The sequence below is a fragment of the Vanacampus margaritifer genome, chromosome 16, assembly GCF_051991255.1.
Source record: "Vanacampus margaritifer isolate UIUO_Vmar chromosome 16, RoL_Vmar_1.0, whole genome shotgun sequence".
NCBI lineage: Eukaryota > Metazoa > Chordata > Actinopteri > Syngnathiformes > Syngnathidae > Vanacampus > Vanacampus margaritifer.
In genome coordinates this window covers 5,406,130-5,430,786 of record NC_135447.1, presented here as the reverse complement: position 1 = coordinate 5,430,786, position 24,657 = coordinate 5,406,130, and the positions used below count along the sequence as shown (strand labels likewise).

The 24,657-nt window shown below is 40.2% G+C and overlaps 6 protein-coding genes across 9 annotated transcripts; 3 read left to right on the top strand and 3 right to left on the bottom strand.

Moving 5' to 3' along the window:
• Positions 1-44: 44 nt before the first annotated feature.
• On the top strand, positions 45-2,439 carry LOC144036781 (polyubiquitin-C). Its single transcript, XM_077547669.1, has 2 exons — positions 45-170; positions 731-2,439. The coding sequence occupies exon 2, from the start codon at positions 739-741 to the stop codon at positions 2,338-2,340; it is 1,602 nt and encodes a 533-aa protein (XP_077403795.1). The 5' UTR covers positions 45-170; positions 731-738; the 3' UTR covers positions 2,341-2,439.
• A 1,410-nt stretch (positions 2,440-3,849) lies between these two features.
• Positions 3,850-4,348, bottom strand: LOC144036788 (ubiquitin). The gene has a single exon (XM_077547681.1). The coding sequence runs from the start codon at positions 4,194-4,196 to the stop codon at positions 3,963-3,965; it is 234 nt and encodes a 77-aa protein (XP_077403807.1). The 5' UTR covers positions 4,197-4,348; the 3' UTR covers positions 3,850-3,962.
• LOC144036492 (polyubiquitin-B) lies at positions 4,295-4,880 on the bottom strand. Its single transcript, XM_077547185.1, has 2 exons — positions 4,377-4,880; positions 4,295-4,330 (listed from the first exon to the last, which is right to left on the bottom strand). Exons 1-2 carry the CDS (start codon positions 4,878-4,880, stop codon positions 4,295-4,297), a joined length of 540 nt encoding a protein of 179 aa, XP_077403311.1.
• A 236-nt stretch (positions 4,881-5,116) lies between these two features.
• On the top strand, positions 5,117-15,029 carry p2rx5 (purinergic receptor P2X, ligand-gated ion channel, 5). 3 transcript variants are annotated; one of them, XM_077547673.1, is made up of 12 exons: positions 5,117-5,318; positions 7,014-7,254; positions 8,121-8,271; positions 8,444-8,515; positions 9,637-9,712; positions 10,809-10,893; positions 10,999-11,079; positions 11,908-12,049; positions 12,487-12,620; positions 12,694-12,853; positions 12,969-13,057; positions 13,500-15,029. In XM_077547673.1, exons 2-12 carry the CDS (start codon positions 7,124-7,126, stop codon positions 13,747-13,749), a joined length of 1,371 nt encoding a protein of 456 aa, XP_077403799.1. In that variant the 5' UTR covers positions 5,117-5,318; positions 7,014-7,123; the 3' UTR covers positions 13,750-15,029. The 3 variants fall into 3 exon arrangements, with proteins under 3 accessions (XP_077403799.1, XP_077403800.1, XP_077403798.1); XM_077547674.1 differs by having other exon boundaries at positions 5,117-5,900; positions 7,014-7,176; XM_077547672.1 differs by having other exon boundaries at positions 5,117-5,900.
• Positions 15,030-15,035: 6 nt separating this feature from the next.
• Positions 15,036-16,537, bottom strand: emc6 (ER membrane protein complex subunit 6). The gene is made up of 2 exons (XM_077547680.1): positions 16,338-16,537; positions 15,036-15,725 (listed from the first exon to the last, which is right to left on the bottom strand). The coding sequence occupies exon 2, from the start codon at positions 15,689-15,691 to the stop codon at positions 15,359-15,361; it is 333 nt and encodes a 110-aa protein (XP_077403806.1). The 5' UTR covers positions 15,692-15,725; positions 16,338-16,537; the 3' UTR covers positions 15,036-15,358.
• A 53-nt stretch (positions 16,538-16,590) lies between these two features.
• Positions 16,591-23,059, top strand: shpk (sedoheptulokinase). Of its 2 annotated transcripts, XM_077547671.1 has the most exons (8): positions 16,592-16,803; positions 16,881-16,993; positions 17,095-17,236; positions 18,256-18,412; positions 18,488-18,640; positions 19,737-19,912; positions 21,309-21,509; positions 22,306-23,059. In XM_077547671.1, exons 3-8 carry the CDS (start codon positions 17,203-17,205, stop codon positions 22,731-22,733), a joined length of 1,149 nt encoding a protein of 382 aa, XP_077403797.1. In that variant the 5' UTR covers positions 16,592-16,803; positions 16,881-16,993; positions 17,095-17,202; the 3' UTR covers positions 22,734-23,059. The 2 variants fall into 2 exon arrangements, with proteins under 2 accessions (XP_077403796.1, XP_077403797.1); XM_077547670.1 differs by having other exon boundaries at positions 16,591-16,993.
• The last annotated feature ends 1,598 nt before the right edge of the window (positions 23,060-24,657 follow it).

The window sequence follows — 24,657 nt, the reverse complement described above, 5'->3', positions numbered from 1 at the left end:
AAATGTAGTGTGTCGGGAAAGGAGGGAACTATTTTTGGTGCGGATGGATATTGTCAATGACGTGGCAGCCTCAGTAGTATTTAAAGAGGTTTTCTGAAGGCGGAGTTCAGATCGTCAGCAGAAGAATCTTGAACGACGGATAAGATATTCAATATCGCCACTTCTAAATAGTAAGTAAAGATCTTTTTAAGTCAACGGTCGTTAGCGTGAATTGTATTAGTTTTGTGGAGGTTTAGGTATACACTTGAGCTTACTTACCTACCAGGTCTTCGTAAGCGGTGGTGGCTGTTGTAACAAACGATAAGGCTTTTCGTGTTTTGTATATATTTTATTTTTAAATGGTTCTGCGATACTTGGGTTTTACGCTTCGGTTTTACGAACTATCCTAAACGTTTTTCTGCTACGTTCCATCGTCTTTGGTGTAATGGTTTAGGACAATGAATAGCTGTTCGCAGTGACTCGACATTTTCGGTGGCCGCTTCCATTATGGGCGACGGCAGCCTAACAAAAGGGAGTCGACAGTCTCAAAATGGCGCTGTCGACTGGCGTGTTAAACGTTTTTTTTTTTTCTTTCCAAGGCTCATTAACATACAATCATTACAATAGTTAAAATATATTTTTTAGTAAAATGTTTATAAATATTCAATGGATTAGATGTTTAACTCACTTAAATAATACTCATAATTAACATTTTAAGAGTTTTAACCTATAGCCTTTTTATTGATCTTAGGAGAAAAGATGCAGATCTTTGTGAAGACCCTCACTGGCAAGACCATCACCCTAGAGGTTGAGCCTAGTGACACCATTGAAAATGTTAAGGCCAAAATCCAAGATAAGGAAGGCATTCCCCCAGACCAGCAGAGGCTCATCTTTGCAGGCAAGCAGCTAGAAGATGGCCGCACTCTGTCAGATTACAACATCCAGAAGGAGTCCACCCTCCATCTTGTCCTGCGTCTACGAGGTGGCATGCAGATCTTTGTGAAGACCCTCACTGGCAAGACCATCACCCTCGAGGTTGAGCCAAGTGACACCATTGAAAATGTTAAGGCCAAAATCCAGGACAAGGAAGGCATTCCCCCAGACCAGCAGAGGTTGATCTTCGCTGGCAAGCAGCTGGAAGATGGCCGCACTCTGTCAGACTACAACATCCAGAAGGAGTCCACCCTCCATCTTGTCCTGCGTCTCCGAGGTGGCATGCAGATCTTTGTGAAGACCCTCACTGGCAAGACCATCACCCTCGAGGTTGAGCCTAGTGACACCATTGAAAATGTTAAGGCCAAAATCCAAGATAAGGAAGGCATTCCCCCAGACCAGCAGAGGCTCATCTTTGCTGGCAAGCAGCTAGAAGATGGCCGCACTCTGTCAGACTACAACATCCAGAAGGAGTCCACCCTCCATCTTGTCCTGCGTCTCCGAGGTGGCATGCAGATCTTTGTGAAGACCCTCACTGGCAAGACCATCACCCTCGAGGTTGAGCCTAGTGACACCATTGAAAATGTTAAGGCCAAAATCCAAGATAAGGAAGGCATTCCCCCAGACCAGCAGAGGCTCATCTTTGCAGGCAAGCAGCTAGAAGATGGCCGCACTCTGTCAGACTACAACATCCAGAAGGAGTCCACCCTCCATCTTGTCCTGCGTCTCCGAGGTGGCATGCAGATCTTTGTGAAGACCCTCACTGGCAAGACAATCACCCTGGAGGTTGAACCAAGTGACACCATTGAGAACGTCAAGGCCAAAATCCAGGACAAGGAAGGCATTCCCCCAGACCAGCAGAGGTTGATCTTTGCTGGTAAACAGCTGGAAGATGGCCGCACCCTGTCAGACTACAACATCCAGAAGGAGTCCACCCTCCATCTTGTCCTGCGTCTCCGAGGTGGCATGCAGATCTTTGTGAAGACCCTCACTGGCAAGACAATCACCCTCGAGGTTGAGCCCAGTGACACCATTGAAAATGTCAAGGCCAAAATCCAGGACAAGGAAGGCATTCCCCCAGACCAGCAGAGGCTCATCTTTGCTGGCAAGCAGCTAGAAGATGGCCGCACTCTGTCAGACTACAACATCCAGAAGGAGTCCACTCTCCATCTTGTCCTGCGTCTCCGAGGTGGCATGCAGATCTTCGTGAAGACCCTCACTGGCAAGACCATCACCCTGGAGGTTGAACCAAGTGACACCATTGAGAACGTCAAGGCCAAAATCCAAGACAAAGAAGGCATTCCCCCAGACCAGCAGAGGTTGATCTTCGCTGGCAAGCAGCTGGAAGATGGCCGCACCCTGTCAGACTACAACATCCAGAAGGAGTCCACCCTCCATCTTGTTCTCCGTCTGAGGGGTGGCCACTAAAAGTCAACAATTCCATGTTAAGCCTGTTCAAATATTCCTGTTAATTTTAAAGGCATTTGCAAGTTAAGTGCACATTGTTGAAATAAATGGTTAAATCCACTATATTTTGGTGTTTTTTATTTGTTTGATCAAATACAAATGAGCTGGTTGAGGTGAAGGTAAATTTGGTTAGAAAGCTTAATTGCTAATTACATGTAAATGGCCCATTTCTATCATGAAACTTCTTTTCATGATTGACAATAACCAGCCACGACAAAGCATTGGGTGGTGGCGACACCTACTGGTAAGTGGTAAAACAATTTAGTACTGTCGTTTCATAGCAATGATACCCATCTTGAATTCTACGTAGTATGTACAAATAGATTATATGGTTTAAAAGGGGATCAAATGAATTTTTTTTAGAGGCTAAAGGTGCATTCTCGCGAGATTTTTGAGTTCATAAACCTCCAGAGAACTCATTTTGAGTGAGTCACCATCTGGGTCTAAAAACACACTTTAACCAGAGGAGCCAATTATGGAGGGCAGTGTAACTCACTATTCATAACAGATTTTTTAGCTTTGTAGACATATGTATGAATACTCTCATACATATATTTAATAGTCCCACAATAGGGCAAATTACATGAGTCAAATTATTTACCATACAACGTAATGTTCGGATGGAATAAGTTTGTTAAATGCAAAAATTGTTTACATTTGTCATGATCTCTCGGCCACCGTACTGTATGTTTACACAAAAACAAGGTTCCTTAAGTGCGAGGCGAGGTGGTGCCGTCGCTGGCCCTCGGTGCAGGTGGCGCGGGTTCGCTCCTCCCCGGAGAACATGTTTTGTTCGTCTGTGGCACGGTGTATGGAAGGCAAACAAAATGCAGTCCTAAAACTTTGGTGCAATTACAAGCTCTAGTCACTAGATGGCACAAGCGCCCAGCAATGAAAATCCGTCATATCAAAATTACCTATTTATATACAATGCTGACATGTTTTTGTAATATTTACGAAACTTATTTTAGAAGGTCTCTTTGGAAACAACGTGAAACATATTCAGATGCATATAATGAGATAAAGGGCAATAGACAATTTTTTTTTTAGTTTTTTGTACTTTTTATTGTGCCTGCTTTTCCCTGCTGTCTGCAGTTAGGTTGACATTGTAAATGTGAAATTGTTGTCAAGTGCATGTGTGAGCCAACATTGTGTATTTTAGCAAATTCCTACTGTTACACTTCATCATAGCACTACAAATTATGTGTTCACATGTTGAAAGAAAAAGTGACATGTTACTTTTAGTAAGCCTTCATGGTTAGTATCCCACTTACAGCTAGAGTTAAAAATTAGATTTTAGGTTTCAAAAAATGTGGTCCAAATTAAAAATATATATTACAAGTTAAACACTTGTATGATATGCAAAGTGAGCTGGGTGATCGGGATCCAGGGACACGTATCACCTTTTGGCAGAGTAGTGTGCGAGGTCCCATTAAGTAAAATAAAAAGTTAAAAACGTCACAACAGCCAGAACTTTGATAATTTATTCGAACAATATGCAATGAACATTTGGTCATCATGGCAATGTGCCTGTGAAATAAACAGCATAAATCACTTTAGGATTGACAAATGGAATTGATTGATTACTGGCCACCCCTCAGGCGCAGGACAAGATGGAGGGTGGACTCCTTCTGGATGTTGTAGTCTGACAGGGTGCGGCCATCTTCCAGCTGTTTACCAGCAAAGATCAACCTCTGCTGGTCTGGGGGAATGCCTTCCTTGTCTTGGATTTTGGCCTTGACGTTCTCAATGGTGTCACTTGGTTCAACCTCCAGGGTGATTGTCTTGCCAGTGAGGGTTTTTACGAAGATCTGCATGCCACCTCGGAGACGGAGGACAAGATGGAGGGTGGACTCCTTCTGGATGTTGTAGTCTGACAGAGTGCGGCCATCTTCCAGCTGTTTACCAGCGAAGATCAACCTCTGCTGGTCTGGGGGAATGCCTTCTTTGTCTTGGATTTTGGCCTTGACGTTCTCAATGGTGTCACTTGGTTCAACCTCCAGGGTGATTGTCTTGCCAGTGAGGGTCTTCACAAAGATCTGCATGCCACCTCGTAGACGCAGGACAAGATGGAGGGTGGACTCCTTCTGGATGTTGTAGTCTGACAGAGTGCGGCCATCTTCCAACTGCTTGCCAGCAAAGATGAGCCTCTGCTGGTCTGGGGGAATGCCTTCCTTGTCTTGGATTTTGGCTTTCACATTTTCAATGGTGTCACTGGGCTCAACCTCGAGGGTGATGGTCTTGCCAGTGAGGGTCTTCACGAAGATCTGCATGCCACCTCGGAGACGCAGGACAAGATGGAGAGTGGACTCCTTCTGGATGTTGTAGTCTGACAGAGTGCGGCCATCTTCCAGCTGCTTGCCAGCGAAGATCAACCTCTGCTGGTCTGGGGGAATGCCTTCCTTGTCCTGGATTTTGGCCTTGACATTTTCAATGGTGTCACTGGGCTCAACCTCGAGGGTGATTGTCTTGCCAGTGAGGGTCTTCACAAAGATCTGCATATTTGCACCTAACAGGAATAAAAACAACTAGATTTAAATCTTAACCTTAAAAGTAAGAGTACATTACGTAATAAATATATGGTATTAGTTAATACAATCATTTAACGCAGTTTAATTGTAACAACCAATTGTACGTAAAGAAATTGGGGGGTTGTAATCATTCATTAACATCCCAGTCGACAGCGCCATTTTGAGACCTTGTTGATTCCCTTTTGTTCAGATGTTGCCTCCCATAATGGACGCTACCACTGAAACTGTCGAGTCACTGTTATTGGACAGCTAACCATTTCCCTAACTTATCAAATGAACGACGATGGAATGGAAATTAAACTATTATACAGTCGTTTGTTAATCCAAAGAGAACACCCAAGTATCGTGACACTTTTTTTAATGCGTCACTATTAAAACACAACAGCCGCCAATGCTTACGAAGACTAGGTAAGCGTAAACGTTTAAAAACAAAATACGATACAAGAGAGACAGTTGACTCAATAGTGCGATCAAAAAAGAGCTGTTACTTACAATAAAGTGACGATATTCAAGACTTTCTTTTTGTCGATCGCAGGTTGCTGTGAGTCTTCTGCTGCAGTGCTAACGTGCTATGTTGTGCGGTCACGGCCAACTTTTTTATAAGATAGGGGCTGCCACGTCATTGGTGATATCCATCCGTATTTAAAAAAAAAAAAAAAAGTTCCTTCTTGCCCTGGCACATAGCTTTTCAAATTGTTATCTTAATTTCCTTGACGCACGTTCTACTTAAAGTACGTTATGAGAATAGATATTTCCAAATATTAACGATGTAGTATTTAGAAAACGATAATTTTGAGAAGGTTTGCTCCGCGGATTAATATTACATTGCACTAAGGTCCTTCTTGCCGGAATTATCGAGAAGGATCTTGGCGACTAGAATCTTCCGACTTTGATTGGATGAAAGGATCGTAGCTTGCCTCGCCATTGGTAGCTGACTAGTAAAGTAATGTCGACCAGGATCGTCAACAAAACTGGTGGTGGTGGGAGCAGGTACTATAAACGCCTTACATTATAACAAAAACAAATTATTTACATTATCGGGGGGCAAACATGGCAAAAGTAGGCAGTTGAATTCACAGTCAGTTTTTAAGTCTGTTGGTTGTTTTCTACAGGTTTTATAATACACTATTGATTCAGAAAAAATATATATATATTTGACATAAATAATAATAATAACACAAGTAGGCTATACTTTCATACATAAAATTATCATTGAGCCCACAATGAATATATAATGTCATTGATTTAAATAGTTGCTAGGCAATAAGAAGGAAAAATGTTTGGCAAACAATATTTGTTCATATCTGTAGTTTAAAATAAAAAGTACACAGCTACAACCCTAAAGCAAAAATAATCTGGATTGTGGCGTTTGCAACTGTTCTTATTCACTGTATATTTGCACTTGTGATCTGTCAACGCTCTAGTCGTTAGATGGCGCTGAGTCCGAAAAGTATACTATGTCGTTTTAATCAGATCTATCTATTATAGATATCTCTGATAGAGATTGGAACCATAGATAATCTATTGTTCCAATCTCTGTCGTTCCTGAAATTGTAGTAATTCCCCCTCCATCACGGAGGTTACGTTCCTGCAATATTAAGTAAAAATTCATCCATCATTTCATGAAATAGAACAGAGGCATTTCTTATAACATTTACAAAACAGAACTTACATTTTATTAAACGTTTCTTTTGAATCAATTCATATAGACTTTAACACATATTGGGAGAGAGCAAGAGCAATAGATAGTACACATAATTTTATAATAATTGCTGTCTGCAGTCGGGTCAACATTGTAAACGTGAAAGTGTTCTTGTGATGTGTTTTGTGATGGACAGTATCACACTTATTATCATTTGGAGCGTTGCGATACAAAACAAAACATGAGTACAGTGTAGCACTGCTGAAATGGAGGACCCTAAAATCTAATGTTTTAATTATGATTATGATTTAATTATGCTAAAAAAAAAAAAAAAAGTTCATTCTGACCTGCTTTTGAGTGCCCCTGATAAATGACAAAAAAAAGCACTGAAGTAATGTTCAAAAGTCATTTTAAACGGCTGTTGAACGGTTGAATGTAACGTGTGCTCATGTTGCCTTCAGGCATGTTGGAGGAGCATGCAAAGTGACAGTGGTCCTGACGAGTCAACCAGCTGAGGAGGGGACACGCACTGCCTGGTGTTGCTCCCTCACTCCCTCTCACGACCACCGACATGGCCGGCTGGGGCACCTTCTTCTTTTCCCTCCTCAACTACAAGACGGAAAAGTATGTCATTGCTGAGAACAGGAAGATCGGAATACTGTTTCGAATCTACCAACTGGCTGTGCTGGGGTACATAATCGGGTACGGTGCAATCCTGCTTTGCCCCTCCCCATTGTTTCTATGCCTTTGCTGCATAAACTAACCTTCCACAAAGTGATTCACAAAGTTAAAAATAGTTGTGCTTGTGTGAGTCCTGTGCGTTTGCTTGGCTCGGTTAAAGTGGCAGAGCACGCGTGCGGATATTTTATTATAAATACTTAGCAACCCTTATAGCTGAGAGATAAGGTGACACTCGTAAGACTGTGTGATGTCACCACAGAGTATGTCAGGAAATTTTGGGAAAGTGAAATTGAAGGGGTTACAATAACGAAGTATAAGATACAAACTGAAAATCAATGTTCTAAATGAATAGTTGTTTCGAATGCTCTTTAAAAAATGTTTGACAAAGTTTGGTACGAAGGAGAAGTGGGTACAAAAAGTGAATACAAATCTTGGGTCCGGCCTTATTACTGTATCTGTAAAATATCAAATGTGATGCTTCATATTAACTACAGTATGTAAAGCATGCTGTCCTCTCTGTGAAGTGCTTTTTAAATAAAATGCACTTACTTTGGGCAAAAGGCGAGATGCACCCTGATCTGGCGACCAGCCAAATGCAGCAATCGTCAATCAATTTAACAAATTCATTGCACTTCATTGTTGAATAAACCTAGGTCTTATATGGCACAAATCCTCCAGGTGGAATTAATCTGCTCAATATAACAATGGCCCCAAAACAGGAAGATAAATACTGTGCCTATCCTCAGGATCACAGCATGGAATGGTATGAAGTCTGAGGGCATTGTGCTGCATGCACATTATCTACTGTATGTAAACCACTTACAACTAATAGAGACATGATGACAAAAACACCCGGCTCACTTCTGAAGTGTCGCTCCGTGCATTAGGTGGGTGTTTGTGATGAAGAAGGGCTACCAGGAAAAAGAGGAGGCCATCCAGTCCTCCGTCATCACCAAGCTCAAAGGTGTCACGTTGACCAACAGCTCTGAGAGCGGCCTTCACCTGTGGAGTGCCGAGGACTACGTCATTCCGCCGAATGTGCGTAAAAAACAGAATCCTCCTCATGTAGCGCTTGTCAAGCGGTATTATGACTCGGGTGAATGTCATTAGCAGCGACGCGATTCAACAGTATTGATCTTCTCCAGAGTGTAATTCATTTAACCTTTTGCTTCTTCATCAGAATGACTGAAAGCTTAATTGTATTGTGCAGGGAGAGCAGGTTTTCTTCGTGGTAACAAATTACATTGAGACCCCCAATCAGAGGCTGGGCTTCTGTGCCGAGGTGAGTACGCACACGAGGAGTATCCATGTTAATAAATGGGTGATTCCAGAATTGGAGGACAATTAATGAAGCAACAATTTATAAAACAAACCATTTGTTTGATTTTTTTTTTCCCCCATTTATGAGGAGCCCTGTTATAAATAGTCTGGCTGGCACCTTAAAACCATAGATTTAAATATATATATATAGCTTATTAATATTTTACAATTAAATAAAGTGAATTTTATTGAAATAGTTCTTTAATTTTAGTATTACACTAATTACAGTAACAGGGCTAGGAATAACTGTGTTGCGAAACAATGCTAATGTTAGCATTTTCGATCAAACGTAGTTGGTAGCTGTTAGCTGCAAGGCTAACTGGTTAGCTATTTAGTTAAAAGAAAAACTTTGATATTAAAATGTATTTTTGTCATATGAATTGTGTACTGTAGGTTTAAGTGACATTGAAAAAAATGTGAACAATTGAGGACTTACCTTATAGGGCTACCTATAGTTTGAGTAAGTGGCTCGATAATGTTCTGCTGAATCATGCAGTGTGCTATTTTTTTCTCTCCGTCTACGTTGCTTATAAGGTTTAAGTTACAGTAGCAGGGTTGCATATTTGTGGAAGGACACAACTTCAGAGCATACTATTTAAAAGCGTCTGTGGTTAAAAAACAACAACATTGCAACAATTGAGGAAGACATACTTATTTTATCTGTTCTATTTGATGTAATTGGTCAACAAATGGGAGGGACTAGAGAAAAGCATAGCTCGAGTCAAAATGGCTGTTTTACTTGGTGATAGGATGCTGTCCGCTCTTTGAAAAGCATTGGACTTTGGATCTTTGTAATTTGATTTGTGAGGATTATTTTGATTTCAAAATGTGATGAGATGTCCACGACTAACTAGAACTATCTGCCTGGTTTGTATGCTAGGCACAAGCAAAAGCAAAACAATATACCGCATTGCGTTGCATTGCGGAAATATCAGAAATGCCCGGCGGATGTTTGGAATTGTCAATTAGTAAACACTACAGATAGTTACTTTTGTAAATGTAATGTAAAATTCTGTAATGGCCTAAATAGCATTCTTTCTGCATTTGCATTCTTTTAATTTACGTGTCATTTATGCATCACAGAGTTTCAAGGTACCAAATGGCCAATGCCTCAGTGATGATGACTGCACTGAGGGCGAAGCTGTCATAGCCGGGCATGGTGAGAAGCATTTATTGTCAATAGTGTGCACGGGGGCCCTCGGTATATGACGGAGTTCCGTTCCTACAGTAGTGACATAACTCGAATTTGTACAGAAGTTGGAACGCCCTGCATTCTATCACTAACCTTTGCTGACACAGTGGGTGAAATATAATCATCACACTGAATAAGACATAATGACAGACTATTACATGATTTTGTCCTTATACGCCACCACAATGGATTTTAAATAAAACAAGATGCTAATAAAGTGCAAAGTTTTAGCTACAATTAGAGTTTTCACAAATATATGGAATTATACCAAAAAAACAACCTTTTTGTGTATTTATGAATTAGAACCACTTAGTGTTAAAGTGCGTCACTTGTGAAGACCTCAATAGTATTATGATTTCAAATATATTAAGTTCATCTAAAATAGTTCTTGTGTTTATACCTATCAAAATATCAGTGGAACCATGCAGTTTACATTAAAATATTGAGTATTAAATTAAATTAAATCATATAAAAATGTTAGCTAACTTTACATTTACATAGCTGTGTCGTGAAGTGGGATGATTTATAAAAAAAAAGAAAAAAGATTCAGATGGTTTGATGCATGCTGTTCACATAGCAATGCCTTCTTAAAATAATTGCCTAAGTCATTTTTTTCATATTTTTCAGGAAACAAATTTTTTTAACCATTTGCATCATTAGGAGATGATTTAGACACACACAAAAATAGCAACAAAAAAAAAAGACGTAGGCAATTATTTTAAGAGGGTGACGATATGTATCAATGAAATATGTTGTGTTAGACTAGCTTTCTATCCTATGCCAGCACTTACACTGTAGATGTGGTTTGAGCAGGCATAAGGTTAAGATCGACTTCCACCAAATCGTCACTCCACCAGGTGAATCTCAGACATCTCTTCTGACCCATCTGCCAAACTTGCTAACACAAACAGTGAGCCTTCCACTGATACAAAAATGAAGTTCCGCCCTTAGTATGTTTGTTGCCATATGTCTGATTAATCAATAACAATTCACAATGTGTCTGAATTTGGAGTCACCTTGCTCTAAGCACCACTCATCCGAGAATATTTACTCTCTCCATCAGGAATTAAAACAGGCTTGTGTATAAACAGCACCGGCACTTGCGAGATTCATGCCTGGTGTCCTGTAGAATACAGCAAGCGGCCCATGTGAGAACCTCAAGACATTTTCACACGTTCTATTTTTTTATACAGTCTATACAAAGCTTCCATTCCTTTTAAACAACTGTTCTGCTTTCTATGCTTTCCCCCCAGAGTGCCGTTACTGAGCGAAGCTGAAAATTTCACCATTTATATCAAAAACTTCATCCGGTTTCCAAAGTTTGAATTTTCAAAGTAAGTGTATCCAGGTGGTGGTGAGTAGTGCCGTGTTTCAGATTTCAAGGCATCATTCCATCAGTAAGTGATGAAATATGTAGCCCGTGGATGTTTTAAATAGCTTTAGTGCGCAGAGAGCTTTCTATTAATACGGCCTGTGCATTGCACTCAGCGAGACAGTGAAACAGTCATGCGAGATGCCCTTGACAGCGAGCCTAACTGTGGACAGGTGTCACACGAGATGGACCCCCCCCCCCCCCCACACTCTCTCTCCACTTTCAAGTGTTGTGGACAGATGGCACTAGTCACGGCAATTACGTACGTCATGAGCTCATTGAAATGAAGCACACGTCTTTCTTCGGTTTCCTGACCGGATGTAGGTGATATAAAGCATCGTTAAATGTTGTTGGTGAACGCCACGCTCTCTCATAATGCGTTTTAAATGAAGGCAGGCATGCCAGTTGATATGGTCACAGCTGAATGACAGACGTGCGGTACTGCTTGTGTGCTGTAAAATCTTTTTTAAGATGCTCGGCGCATGCTTCGCAGACTAATAATTTTTATTAGAAGAGAAAACAAATTTGCTGTACTGTATACTTTTTAACCATTTGGCGTTATTGTGACCATTTTTTTGGCGTTTTGTTGGTTCTGACCAAGCCATTTCAAAATAAAATACTGCCCACGGGTATATGACAATATTTTAATACGATATTTTAAATACTTTTTTTTTTGCTTTTGTCCATCACATGGGCTCTGTAGCCAGACCAAAATTAAAAATTAAAAAAATGCACACCCCTTATTATTAGGGTGTCATATTTGTCATGACTGCTTTCTTCACTTTCATAGGGCTAACGTTCTTGAAACCGCTGATGACAGCTACTTGAAAAGATGTACCTTCGACCAAGTGGACCATCCTTATTGTCCCATCTTTCGCCTCGGAGATCTGGTCAAATGGGCGGGACACGACTTCCAGGACATGGCTGGAAAGGTACAAGTGCCAGAATGCAACCATTACTGCTGTTTTTCCAAGGTGGTATACCATCCAAAAATAATCAAAATGCCACCTCCTCTTATTAAGACCATACAAAATGGTTGGGGCAGCTCAAATTGTTGACGTTACCTTCATACTTATATATTTCCTCTACAATTGTTTAAGGAGGTTAGGGATGTAAATAATTTGTTTTTTTATGAAAAATGCCAAATATTTATCTTGGGATGCAACTTGTTTTGTCGTCACTTTATTGAGTAATTTCACATTAAAGTTAAGTCAGAACTGACTATTACTCAAGCCCTAGCTGTCTGCATGCCCTTCTTTTTTAGTATAATAATAATAATAATAATGGCAGTCATCTGAGGACAAGCAGAGAAAAAAAGATATCCCCACGCCGCCATCTTCTGATTGTTTTTTTTTTCTTTTTCTTTTAGGGTGGGTCTGTTGGTATCCTAATTGAGTGGTACTGTGATTTGGATAAGGACTACTCAAAGTGTAATCCACAGTACAGCTTCACCCGTTTGGACATAAACTTGAACAACTCCGTCACATCAGGATACAACTTTAGGTACATTATTATCATGATCTCAGTGCTCCCACTTTTCTTGTGCACTCAACCATCTGATGTCATTGCCTTGCAGATATGCCAGATACTATAAGGATGAAAATGGGGAAACCTTTCGCACTTTGTATAAAGTATATGGAATTCGCTTTGACATCATGATCAATGGCCGGGCAGGAAAATTCAACATTATTCCCACAATAATTGCCATTGGTTCCGGTGTTGCTCTTCTCGGAATTGTGAGTTATCCTCAAATATTGTTTCTGAGTTAGAATTACACTGCCACACTGTATTTAAAAATAGATACTGAGTACTTCCTCAATATTGTTTTAAAAGTATCTAATTCTCCTCCAGGGAGCCTTTGTGTGTGATATGATCCTGCTGTACATGATGAACACCAGCTCCTTCTATCGAAACAAGAAATTTGAGATAATCAATTTCAAGTAAGATTTATGTAGGTATGTGGTTATTTTCAGAGTGTGGGGCGGTGATAATACTGACACATAAAACGGAATAGAATTAAACATTGTATATTTAAACGCAAATGTTCAACTAAACCGCAGAATAACAAAAGTCTGCTAGCTTAGTGCTAACATATAATGTGAAACATCATAGACGGGATAATGGAAATTAGCATGGAAGTTACAGTAATTAAAAACCATCAAACTGTCCTTAATGCTCTCTTCCAAAATAAAAATATTAAATAAAAATAAATAAATAAAAGCTCTCGTCCCATTCAAGTTCTCTGGCGGCCCCTAGTGGAGACACACCCACCTCACACTTTGAAAAACGCTGTAAAAAATGTAAATTATTCTGTCTTAAAAAAATTATTATTTTCTTCCAAATGTAAATCCATTGGCTCATCTCTCCCTCACTGAATATTAGGAAAGAGCGGAACTCCATCAGAGAGAAGAAAACTCGTGAAAGGAAATCCCGAAAACTAGCAGCAGAAAAGGGGGCTGACAACTCCATGAGCAATACAGAAGATATTGATGTCATGGAGGCTCAGAACAAGCCGACCGAGGACAAGCGGGGTCCCACCATTCCACGCAACACGGGCCAGCGCTACACCTCCAGCCTCTCTCCACAGAGTGTGGAACCAAAGCATCATATCACATTCGCTTCACACAATTGAAGATGGAAGCCGTGGCAAAACAAAAATGACCCACAGAGAAGGTCTCGAGAGGTGCCAGTGGAATTCTCCACTTGCTCAGAGGGACCAGCCTTGTCAACTGCACCTGTAAAGATACACAGGAAGAAATGTTGCAGTTGCCGGCTGATGGAAAATGGAATCACAGTCAGCAACAGAATTTAGGACTAATCTCAACATCATTATGACATATTTTGGGATGACAAAATGAATCCGGCCGGTGACCTGGAAACGTACCTTATTTTTATCCCATCACTCCTCACATTCTATTTACATGACATTCTGATTGATTTTAAGGATGACAACTGATTCGAGCAGCCAGTCACCTGATCTGTAGAAATAGTCATTCAAAGTGTATTAACACCACTGTTAAATCGTGGGTCAAATTGACCCATTCTAAAATAAATTGGGAAAGAAAATAGAGTAAATTATATCCTCCTTGAGATAATAAACTACAGTAAATCCCCACTCCAGGACTAGACTCACAAATCTTACATTTCCCTTAAAAATAAACGGCTTACAGATCAGAACATACCAACGCTCAATAGAGCAAAATCACATGCAGCAAAGATTCTCTATTAATTCCACTAACAACCTCAGTTAAAACTTAGTTCCTCCCTTACATACAAAAATCTTAATCTCTCAGCTGTATCACGCTTCCTTGACACTATTTACTACTTTCCCATTAGTCATGTGTAATCAAACATGCCTCACGCTAAATTAATCTAAAGAACAATATTGTTGTTCCTGAGAAAGTGAACAAAAGAGGGTTAACTAGGTTTCTTTCTGTTGTCCAGAATTATTCTATTAATTTACTCAAACGTATCATAACCAAGTTAATCACTGATATTCCATTTGATATAAAAAGGGGATTGGCCTGAGCCTTTACATTATCAAGGGGCTTGAATTTTTTTTTTCCATACAATAATAATAAAGTCCCAGTCAAATTTAAACATAACATTCAACATTATGGTAGCTAAAAAAAATTTTTTTTTAAAAATGATCAGGATTTGCTAAACTATTTTACGCACTTTAACCTCATCCACAAATGACCTGTCCAATTTTAACACCAAACGTACCCACCTCAACTTCAATACCATGTCGCAAGATGCATTCAAGGAATTCAACTTGTAATTTGTCTGCCTTGTATTGTGTGCTACTGTTACAATGTGTGTGTATTCCTATTTATTTCAAAGGTCTTATTGTTGCAAATGAATGTATGTCATCTTGACAGTGAGTAAAGCAGAAAAAAATGATTTGACAAATGCATGTAAGTACGGAGGTATTTATTCCAATCAGTAATCACATTTCTTTGTATTGAACTTCAGTACTGTACAGAAAAGTGCAACATCAAGTAGTTACACCTTGTTTGGGATGTTGTGCTACAGTCTGTTACACTACAAACCAAATAATCCTGGGCAGCGTCATAAAAGAGGAGAGGCATGGAGTTAATAAAAGGCATTATTATTGATTGTGTGAGAAGAAAAGTAATTGTTGTGTCAGCAGGTCATAATGGAATAACATTAAAATCTAGTTTTGGCTCATCTACAGCACAAACAAAATGCAATTAGTTTAAGGAGAACGCGGGGTCATTTTAGTACACGTGCACCATTCCATAGAGGAAAGTCCAGAAGAGGACGTAGGTGAAAAGACCTCCAACCAGGCCCCCTGTGAAGAGCAGTCGCCTGGATTTAAAGCACTTTTTCCATCGTCGTCCGGCCTTCAGAATGAGCAGCAAAGACAGGAGGAACGAGGCCAAGAAGTAAAAAATGAAGCCATACAGTCCAGTCAGGCCCAGGATACCGGCGGTAGCCCCGGACAGCGCCGACACGGAAGTGCGGCAGTAGTCCAGCACGGCGGCATTGCCCCTCACGGCCACTTCGCTGATGAACTGCGGTCCCTCTCGTTTGGCTACTACGGCTGCCATCTTGGCTCTGGTCGCGGGTCACAGGGAGGAGATTCTGCAGAGAACACGCAATGTGTTGACACTTTACAACCAAAACTGGATGAGATCACTACTATTCTAATCATAATGTTGAAGCAATTATGTACAATCATATGTTGATTGCAGTTATAAAAACATACCCTTATTCAAATGTAACATTTTTGTGCTGTAAAAAAATATCTTGTTTCTTAGATCACAAAAAAAGGCATTTAAACATGGGTGTGTAGATTTTTTTATATGATCATCCATCATAAATCAGTTCTAACTGCACAAAAGGTGTAAGCCCTGACATAAAATGATAAATGCCTAAAGATCCTTTCAGCAGCAGTGGAGAATCTGCATCTACATTGGACACTCACGTAACACCAATGGGTAGTTTAGCTTTGCTGTAAATAGATCGTAAAACTACTTAAATATGTTTCTGTCGTCGTCAACAGATAACTGCGTAGTAACACACCAGTAAAAAAAAATAAAAGAGCCACTTTTGTGGTCAAATAAGTGACAGGCCCTGGCCGACTTCCCCCGTCTTCTTTCAACATGCACCCTAGCAAGGGCTAGCGCAACCGTGCTAACGCTGCGTTCATGCTAAGGCTGCTAATGCTAGTGCTAACAGCAGCGCGATACTTACTGGAGAAATAACGTAGGGCTTCTCGGCTCCTCACAGCGGACTCACAAATGCATCATGTGTAAAATATTACTCCGACGAGTTGAACGCGAAGCTGCTACGAGGTATGTTAGCGAAAATGTCGAGGAAAAGCCCCACTCATTTTTATCAATCGCGAACTAGAGTCCTTGCCAGTCAGTTCCCGTCCATGCTATTCGCAATGGATTGTGGGAAGTTTGGGAACTAAGTGAAAACGGTACTCGTCATCAGAAATTACGACATTAATGGTGCTTTCGTTGCACGGTAAAACGTAGGATTTGGGTGAATTATGCAAAGCGCGTTATCAACTGAAAAAAAATACATTTAAAAAATACGCTTTTCTTGGTAAAATAATAATTTTATAAGAACACAATGACCGAGTGAACCAGAAGTTCCAGATGGACGCAACAATGCATTGTGTGGTTACGCAATCAATCACCAAAGAAAAAGAGTGAGTTGAATTTGAACCGTTTGCTGTATGAGGTTCGTCAGTAACAGCTGTTATGCCGACTTACGTTCTGGGTTTAGATGTGGGCACTACATCGATTAAAGCAGTTTTATTAGAAAGCGAATCAAGGAGTGTTGCTGCAAGCCAGAGTTTACAAACTGCTTCCGACATAGCGGATTTGAACGGGATAAAGGTAAGTTTTCGATGTACTCTTCACTGGCGTAAAAACGAAACAAAAAAACACCCGCTGTAAACATCTGGTTGTTTATCGGAAAACGTGGCATCGATATCCAGGCCAAGGAGCAAGATGCCGTTCGGATTTTGGACACTCTCAATCGGTGCGTCGGGCTGCTACCCAGAGACAAACTGCAACATGTGGGCAGCATCGGGGTATCTGGACAGATGCACGGGGTTTTGTTTTGGAATGCAGAGAACGGTAAGCTCAGTTATCATCGTATTGTTTTTCCATTTATTGGCCTCTAAAGAATTCACATATTTACAGTTGTTATGAATTTACTACTACTAAAGGGTTGCTGCTTCCGCCATTATATACTGTACTTTACATCCATGTGGTTTAGTTTTTCACAAATTCTACAAATAAATAAACAAACCAACAATTATCCAAACAGTGCCTAAAAATTACACTTAATGTCTTTCATAAAGCTAAGCCTGTAAAATGTGTAGTAACGTGACTGGGGGGTCAATATAGGCAAACATTGACACACAAGGCCCGCTAATTGGAATAAAATATGCTGATCCCCACTCTACACTCAATTAAGTTTTTAACATTAGCAATATAATAATGCAACATTTGCCAGTTGTTTACTCAAGAACAGTAAGTGTAACCATCACCCAATAACCCCACTAATAATAATGATCCTGAAATGAATTTAATATAAAATTTCATAATGAATTTATGATCACATATAGTGTGTCTGTGATATTGCCTTAATATGAGTATAGGTGGAAAGTCCAGCTTTTCTGCAACTGGATCGCCTCTTGTACCTATCAATAATTGCACTTTGACATGGACAAGAGTTAACGATTAATCTGATCACATGGCCTTGAAAAACTTAAAATGGTTTTACCCATGACAGAACCTTTTTTTTTATTTGCCAAAAGTCTCTGGATTAAAATGTGGCAGAGCATCATGTGATCTACAACGGCACACAATCGCGTAGCTAGCTAGCACAGTGGTGTAATAGTGGTACTGAAGTCAGTTGAGCTTTATTTCATTAGTTATTCTTACTTTCACAAACGTAGACAACAAGCTGTCACAGTACAGTAATATTTTTGTGGAGGGTGTCAATTGTGGATTTTCACTATTCATAGCAGTTCTCAATCCCTATCAAACATATCAACAGAAGTGGCAGGGAAGTCTTTGGATCAATACAAAAGTGAAAAACAATATTTGTTCGGAGGGATGCTAAAGTATGAACATTTTGTTGCTTGAAGGTTACGATTGGTCCAGAGGCAACTTCAGTCAGCTGATCACCTGGCAAGATGGCCGCTGCGACAGTAGCTTCCTGTCCTCCCTTCCAAAACCGGATTCGCACCTCAGCGTAGCCACAGGATTCGGCTGTGCGACAATATTTTGGTACATGAAACACAGGTGAGCAAAGCACATACCCAGTACAGTGCGACAATGTTATTTTTGCTCTCTCATAAGGGCGTGATTCTTCTGCAGGCCAGACTTCCTAAAGGACTTCACGATCGCTGGCACAATCCAGGACTATGTAGTAGCCATGTTGTGTGGGTTAGACCGATGTCTCATGACACCTCAGAATGCAGCCAGTTGGGGATTCTACAACACATCCTCAAACCAGTGGAATGTGGACATGTATGTAACAGTTTGTATTGTTGATTTATGTGCTAGCAGTGTCTAAGCATTCAAATATTAATTTATGCACCTTTAGTACTAAATTAGGGGTCTGCAACTTGCGGCTCTGGAGCACGCGGCTCTATAGAGTAGACCCTCTCTTGTGGCTCCCTATGGATCTCCCCCCCAAAAAAATGAATATTTTTTTAGATAACTTATTCTTTGAATGAATTAAATATTTACATTAAAAAAGAGAGAGAGACGAAAGGTAGATGAAAAGTTTTTAAAAATTGCCCATAAAAAAATGTCTAAAAAGTGTCCATAAAATGTCCAACAAAGAAGAGGAAAAGCAGAAAAATACCATAAATTGTCCAGGAAATTGCAAATCAAAAATGTCAGAAAATTAAATTTAAAAAAGGCAGGAAAGAAAATGTTTAAAAAGTAACTATAAAATGTCCCAAAATAGGGTGATGATTAGCTCACTGTGTTGAGCACCCACGCCCTCGGAGCAGGTGACCCCGTTTTGATTTTCGGGCTGTGTGGTCTTTTCCTGTAGGTTTAAATTACCATAAAATCTCCACAAAATTGCCAAAAAGTCAGAAATGTTATTTTTTTTTAAAGGCAGGTTGTTCAAAAAGTAACTATAAAATGGCCCAAAACAAAATAAATCCCGCAAATTACCATAAAATGTACACAAAATGTCAGAAAATTAAGAGCAAAAAAGGCAGAAAAAATGTCAACAAATAGCCATTAAATTTTCAAAAAAGGAAGAAGGGGGGCAGAATATTACCATATTTCCATAAAATTGCCTTAAAAAATTCATAAATTTGACAGAAAGGCAAAAAAGTCTAAAAATGTATGAAAAAGGGTAGAAGAAAAATGAATCTCTATGTATTGGATGCTGCATATTATTTTTGTGTTGTGGTGCAGCTCTAATTAGCTCTTGTGCCATCAGTACATTAGACTAACAATAACACACCATTTCCTTCATCACAATCTTATTTTTACGACTTCAGTCAGATTTTTAGATGAGGTTGCTGACCCCTGTACTAAACGCATGCTAGCCTGTTGAAGTTGAGCGTTCTACATAACAGTTATGTGTATGTGCATGTTCTAGTCTCAATGGCGTCGGCTTCCCTTTGCACCTGCTTCCTCAGTGTGTCCCCTCAGGTGAGCTGGCGGGCCACACGCGCTCTGACTGGCACGGCATCCCCGCGGGCACGCCAGTAGGTGCCGCCCTGGGAGACTTTCAGTGCGCTGTCTACTCCTGCCTAAATGCACAGACAGATGCAGGTGAAACAGGAAGTCCTCTCTTTCAGTCACATGTACAAAGAATTTGGGCAAAAATGTCGCATTCACAATGCAACAACACATTTGGTCAGATTTTGTAATGACTAACTTGTAGTGAGGTAATTTAGCCTAGATTGGGCATACTGTGCATGGAGCCTTTAAAACAGTGGTTCTTAAAGGGGAAGTCAACCTTAAACATTTGTTGACAATAATATGTTAAATGTGACCTCACTAGTCTAAACATGACATTCTGATTAATATTACATTTGTGGAATATGAGTTACGCAGCAAAATCCAGCCGTTTTTATCCATCTCAGGAGGCGGCCATTTTTCCACTTGCTGTCGACTGAATATGACATCACAGTTGCTCGGGGCTCAAGCAACGGCCAATCACAGGTCACCTTTTTCTGACACTGAACTGTGATTGGTCGTTGCCTGAGCCTTGAGCAACTGTGATGACGTATTCAGTCGACAGCAAGTGGCAAAATGGCCGCCTTCTGATAGTGATAAAAAATGCTGGATTTGGCTGCTTAACTCATATTCCACTTACGCAATAATAACCCAAATACTGTATTTAGACTAGTAAGGCTGCGTAGTAGGGGTGGGTATGTTTGACTGTCTCACGATTCGATTCGATTCTGATTTTTGGGTCTGCAAAGAATCAATTTTCAATTCAAAATTTTTTGGGGATTCCAAATGATTTCTGCTTCAATCTATAGGTCGACCTCACTTCCTGTAGTGTGTTCCCTCGCTCTAACCAGTCCCCCAAACAACACAAAGTCAAACTAACAATTCTATTGTTACAGCATCAATCCATTTGTTCCACTCCACTTTGTTTATCTCTACCCGAGCGTAGCTATAGCCGAAGGCTAACGCACAATTGAAAGTGCCATGGACTCGCTAACGCTAATAAGCGCGCTACTCGTGGCACTTTTATCACTCAAAAGAATGGCTTTTCATACACAACGCTTCAGCAATGTATACAGAGAAGCATCTTGACATTACTCTGACATATGCTCTTCCTACGCTGCAAAAAAAAAAAAACTTGATCGTGACTTTTTCTTTCTACTCCCTAATGTGGCTACAACTTAACAGTGTATCAGAACGCGTGGAACCACACTGCCCCTAAGTGGCCAAATCGTGTACAACATGAACAGCGCTCCCAATAAAGGCACACACAAACAAGGGCAAGACAGTATTAAAAAAAAAAAAAAAAGATTTTGGGACATTTTATATCAAATCGCAGTAAATGAGAATTGATTTTTTGGCACACTCCTACTGCATAGAACATATTGTTGTCCAAAAAAATTTTCTTCCCCTTCAACCTGTGATTGATCAATTGTTGTAACCCCCGACTCACATACTTGCAACTGCATGTTTTATGCTCTTAACATCCTAGTTCTTAACATCAGCACCTCAGCCCAGCTGAGCTTGGCCATGCCAGCTGACTTCAAACCTCCCGACTCTCCTCAGCCTGAATCCTCCGTCGCCTTCTTCCCTTACTTTGGCTCTTCATACTTGGCGGTGGCGGCGGCGCTCAACGGAGGGAACGTGCTGGCCACTTTTGTGGAAATGCTCACTGGCTGGATGAGAGAACTCGGTGCGTACTTTTATTGACCACGTTATCCGCACGTGCATCTCCATGTAGGGTCAATTGTATTCCTCTGATGGGTTAGGTTCAATTCATAACTGAGATTCAGGTCAGCTTTATTTAGAATTTCTTCTAATTATTTTGTAGTAATTTAGATCTCAATACAGGCAAAACAAAAGACAATTTTGATGAAGTTATGAAATTTGATGACAAATAACAGGATTATTAGTTGGCATGATTAACTTGTTTGATTACATGAACAAAAATATTTTGTGCATTTCGTGGCTGACAATAATTGTGTCATTATTATTATTTTTTTTTACTCCTATGAAGATTTTTGTGGAAAGATTTAAAAGCCTCTCTTTTTGTGCCCAGAGCAAATCTGGCGTGAGGCGCAGTGTAAATCAGCACAGGGGTGGACTAGACTTTGTTTTGGTATTTTCACAGAGTTTAGTTTAGTTCAGTTTAAAACACATTTACTCTCTTATAGGTAACGATAATGGCGATATCGTGATATTGTGATATTAAGAGTGCCACAATATCGCCGTCGTTATGTCACGATATTAAAAGCAGCACCATCCGTTTGAAAAGCGAGTTTGTATTACATTTGGGCAGTTCTAGCACCCTTTGGTGGTTAGCTCATTAGCGCAGTTTAATTTTAAACGGGAATGTTTTGGCCACGGTAGTGGTTATCACGTTAAAGGAACTTTAAATTAACTCAACATGAACGCCCTAATTTTGACACCCCTAAAATTAAATAATCCTAATGTAATTCAGTTTGTTCAAAGTCACTCCTATATCGCAGGTGTGGAGCTGAGCGAGCAATCTCTATACGAGAAGATGATCAGCTGCGCTCGGAACCAGGAAATCAGCGACCTCACAGTGAGTCCGACCATCCTGGGAGAGAGACACGACCCTTTCACTCTGGGTCAGGTGACCAACATCTCCGCCCGTAATCTCTCGCTGGGTCACGTGACCAGAGCGCTGTGCCGCGGGATCCTGGAGAACCTGGCCTCCATGATGCCCCCTGAGCGCCTGCAGCAGGCGGGGGTCAACCGGATCGTGGGTAGCGGGAGCGCCCTGGCTCGTAATGAGGTGCTGAGACAGGAAGTGGAGAGGGTGTTTGCTCAGCCGGTGGTATACGGGCCGAATGCAGACTCTGCTGTTGGCGTTGCGTCCGTCCTCTGTGACCGACTCATGTCCACCGAGGATGCTTCTTCTGTGGTTAAGTGACCGTTTTGAACAGTTAACGGAATGGAAATGCCTGCCTGACACATTTGAGTGAAATGCTTTATTCTACTTTTTCTATATAGCATGGGTTCTATTTTTATGGATCAAAGGACAAAAGCAGAAATTCATTTATTCTCTCACTGAAGTGAGCCGAGAGGAAACAGCTAATATAAATACTTGTGCAAGGGAGGGTGTAATTATTTCCATCCTCTACTGAATTTGGAAGTTTGGTCAATTGTAAAGAAATTTGCATTTTTATGCTTGTTTATGGATTATTGTAATTGACATAATGTCAGTCAAAAACACATTAAAAACACATTATAGAAGTTATACAATGTTTTGATTTTGATTTTCCAGCTAAGTGGGACTTTATATAAAAATGGACCGATCCACTTTTTGGGTTGTTTTATACAAAATGACCCAATTTTTTGACCCAAGTAAAGAATCTGACCAATATTTATGAGTTGTTTTACACTAAAAGAACCATTTCTTGACTCAAAGTTGGGTCAAATTGACCCAAGTAGAGGATCGGTCCATTTTTAACCCATAGTTGGGTTATTTTTGACCCAACTGTTTTTAGAGTGTGTACGTGCCGGTAAAGACGATTTCTATTAGCTTTAGCATTCTTGCATTCCTCCAGTTAATGTACAAGTATGAATGTGCCCTCGCCGGTATTTTAATTTGTTTAATGTTTAATGTTAATTAACTCATTTGCTCCCAAAATCGTACAATGAAATATGGTCATGCTCCCAAAAACATATTTATACGTTTTTAATGTTGTTGTTTTTTGTATGCTAGAGCATACAGAAGGCTTTGATGCAGTTTCTGACCTGAAAAGGTCACTTAAAACGTCCAGCAGGTGGCAGCGGAGTGTAAGGGATCAACCAGGGCCATGTTGCAACAAACCTCTTTTCCCCACTGTTTTCAACAGATATGTGAATAATGATGAAAGTTAGCTATATTCTAATGCAAAATGCTGAAAAATGGAAACAGATATAAATCTACTTTTTTTTTTCCTGATGAAAGAAGAGACACTAATCTTTCTTTTGGTAGGTTTCATGTTTTTAGAACAATACAACACAATATTCTGTGGGCCTTGCAAAATCAGTCAAAATGCAGTAAAACAGCCGGGAGCGAAGGGGGTTGCTTCAGTGGAAATGGCTGCGAGTGAATGAGTTAATGTCTCAAAAGACATCTTGAGACAGGAAGTAGCCTGTTGCCACACAGCGTGGCAGAAAATATCACAGGACTAGTGATCCCACACGCACGCACACACTGAAGTGAAACTAAACGCACAAGAACTTTTAACTCTTTTACTGCCACACGTTATCCAAAATACACAACCCCCGACGGTGCCAGCCGATTTCGAGCAATTTTAACTCATTTTTCAAGGCAAACAGAATATTGTGTACTTTGACTACATACACATGGTGGCTACCAAATAAAAGATTGTGTTCCATTCTTTCATTACAAAAAAAAAGTATGTTTCTACCTTATTCCGTTCTTTAGTAATCACCATTTGTAAATAGGTAATTTGAGTGGCAAAGAGCGAAAAATTGAAACCTAAGCTTTTTGTGAAAAGATACATTTTCTGCACAGAAATGACTTTGACGCTAATATTTTTTGTTTAGTGACGCTCTGTGAATTCGATTTAATGTGACAAAGGCTTTGGTCATTCACGTCAACCTTGAAAAGTTCTATTTCATCAGATTGGTCATGTTTCAATATAATTCCATACTGATGGGAGCCCATTGAAAAGAGATACAATGCTGCCATCTGCTGGCCATAGTTAGTGGGTGTTTGTGATTTCACAAATCCATTGAACAGGCTGCACAACACGTTGAACTGCCCATTGAGAGAGAGAGAGAAAAAAAAGCGTCAATTAACGTTTTTGGCAGCATTCATTTGGATTTTACTATACGTCATT

Bases quoted from the DNA above. Each gene is read 5' to 3' on its own strand.
- LOC144036781 (XM_077547669.1), top strand. From the start codon at position 739: ATGCAGATCTTTGTGAAGACCCTCACTGGCAAGACCATCACCCTAGAG.
- LOC144036788 (XM_077547681.1), bottom strand. From the start codon at position 4,196: ATGCAGATCTTCGTAAAAACCCTCACTGGCAAGACAATCACCCTGGAG.
- LOC144036492 (XM_077547185.1), bottom strand. From the start codon at position 4,880: ATGCAGATCTTTGTGAAGACCCTCACTGGCAAGACAATCACCCTCGAG. The intron at 4,331-4,376 runs GTTGAACCAAGT...CCAAAATCCAAG, and splicing joins GCAAGACAATCACCCTGGAG to ACAAAGAAGGCATTCCCCCA.
- p2rx5 (XM_077547673.1), top strand. From the start codon at position 7,124: ATGGCCGGCTGGGGCACCTTCTTCTTTTCCCTCCTCAACTACAAGACG. The intron at 8,272-8,443 runs GTGCGTAAAAAA...TGTATTGTGCAG, and splicing joins ACTACGTCATTCCGCCGAAT to GGAGAGCAGGTTTTCTTCGT. The intron at 9,713-10,808 runs GTGAGAAGCATT...TCTCTCCATCAG, and splicing joins AGCTGTCATAGCCGGGCATG to GAATTAAAACAGGCTTGTGT.
- emc6 (XM_077547680.1), bottom strand. From the start codon at position 15,691: ATGGCAGCCGTAGTAGCCAAACGAGAGGGACCGCAGTTCATCAGCGAA.
- shpk (XM_077547670.1), top strand. From the start codon at position 16,856: ATGCCGACTTACGTTCTGGGTTTAGATGTGGGCACTACATCGATTAAA. The intron at 18,413-18,487 runs GTGAGCAAAGCA...ATTCTTCTGCAG, and splicing joins TTTTGGTACATGAAACACAG to GCCAGACTTCCTAAAGGACT. The intron at 18,641-19,736 runs GTATGTAACAGT...TGCATGTTCTAG, and splicing joins AACCAGTGGAATGTGGACAT to TCTCAATGGCGTCGGCTTCC.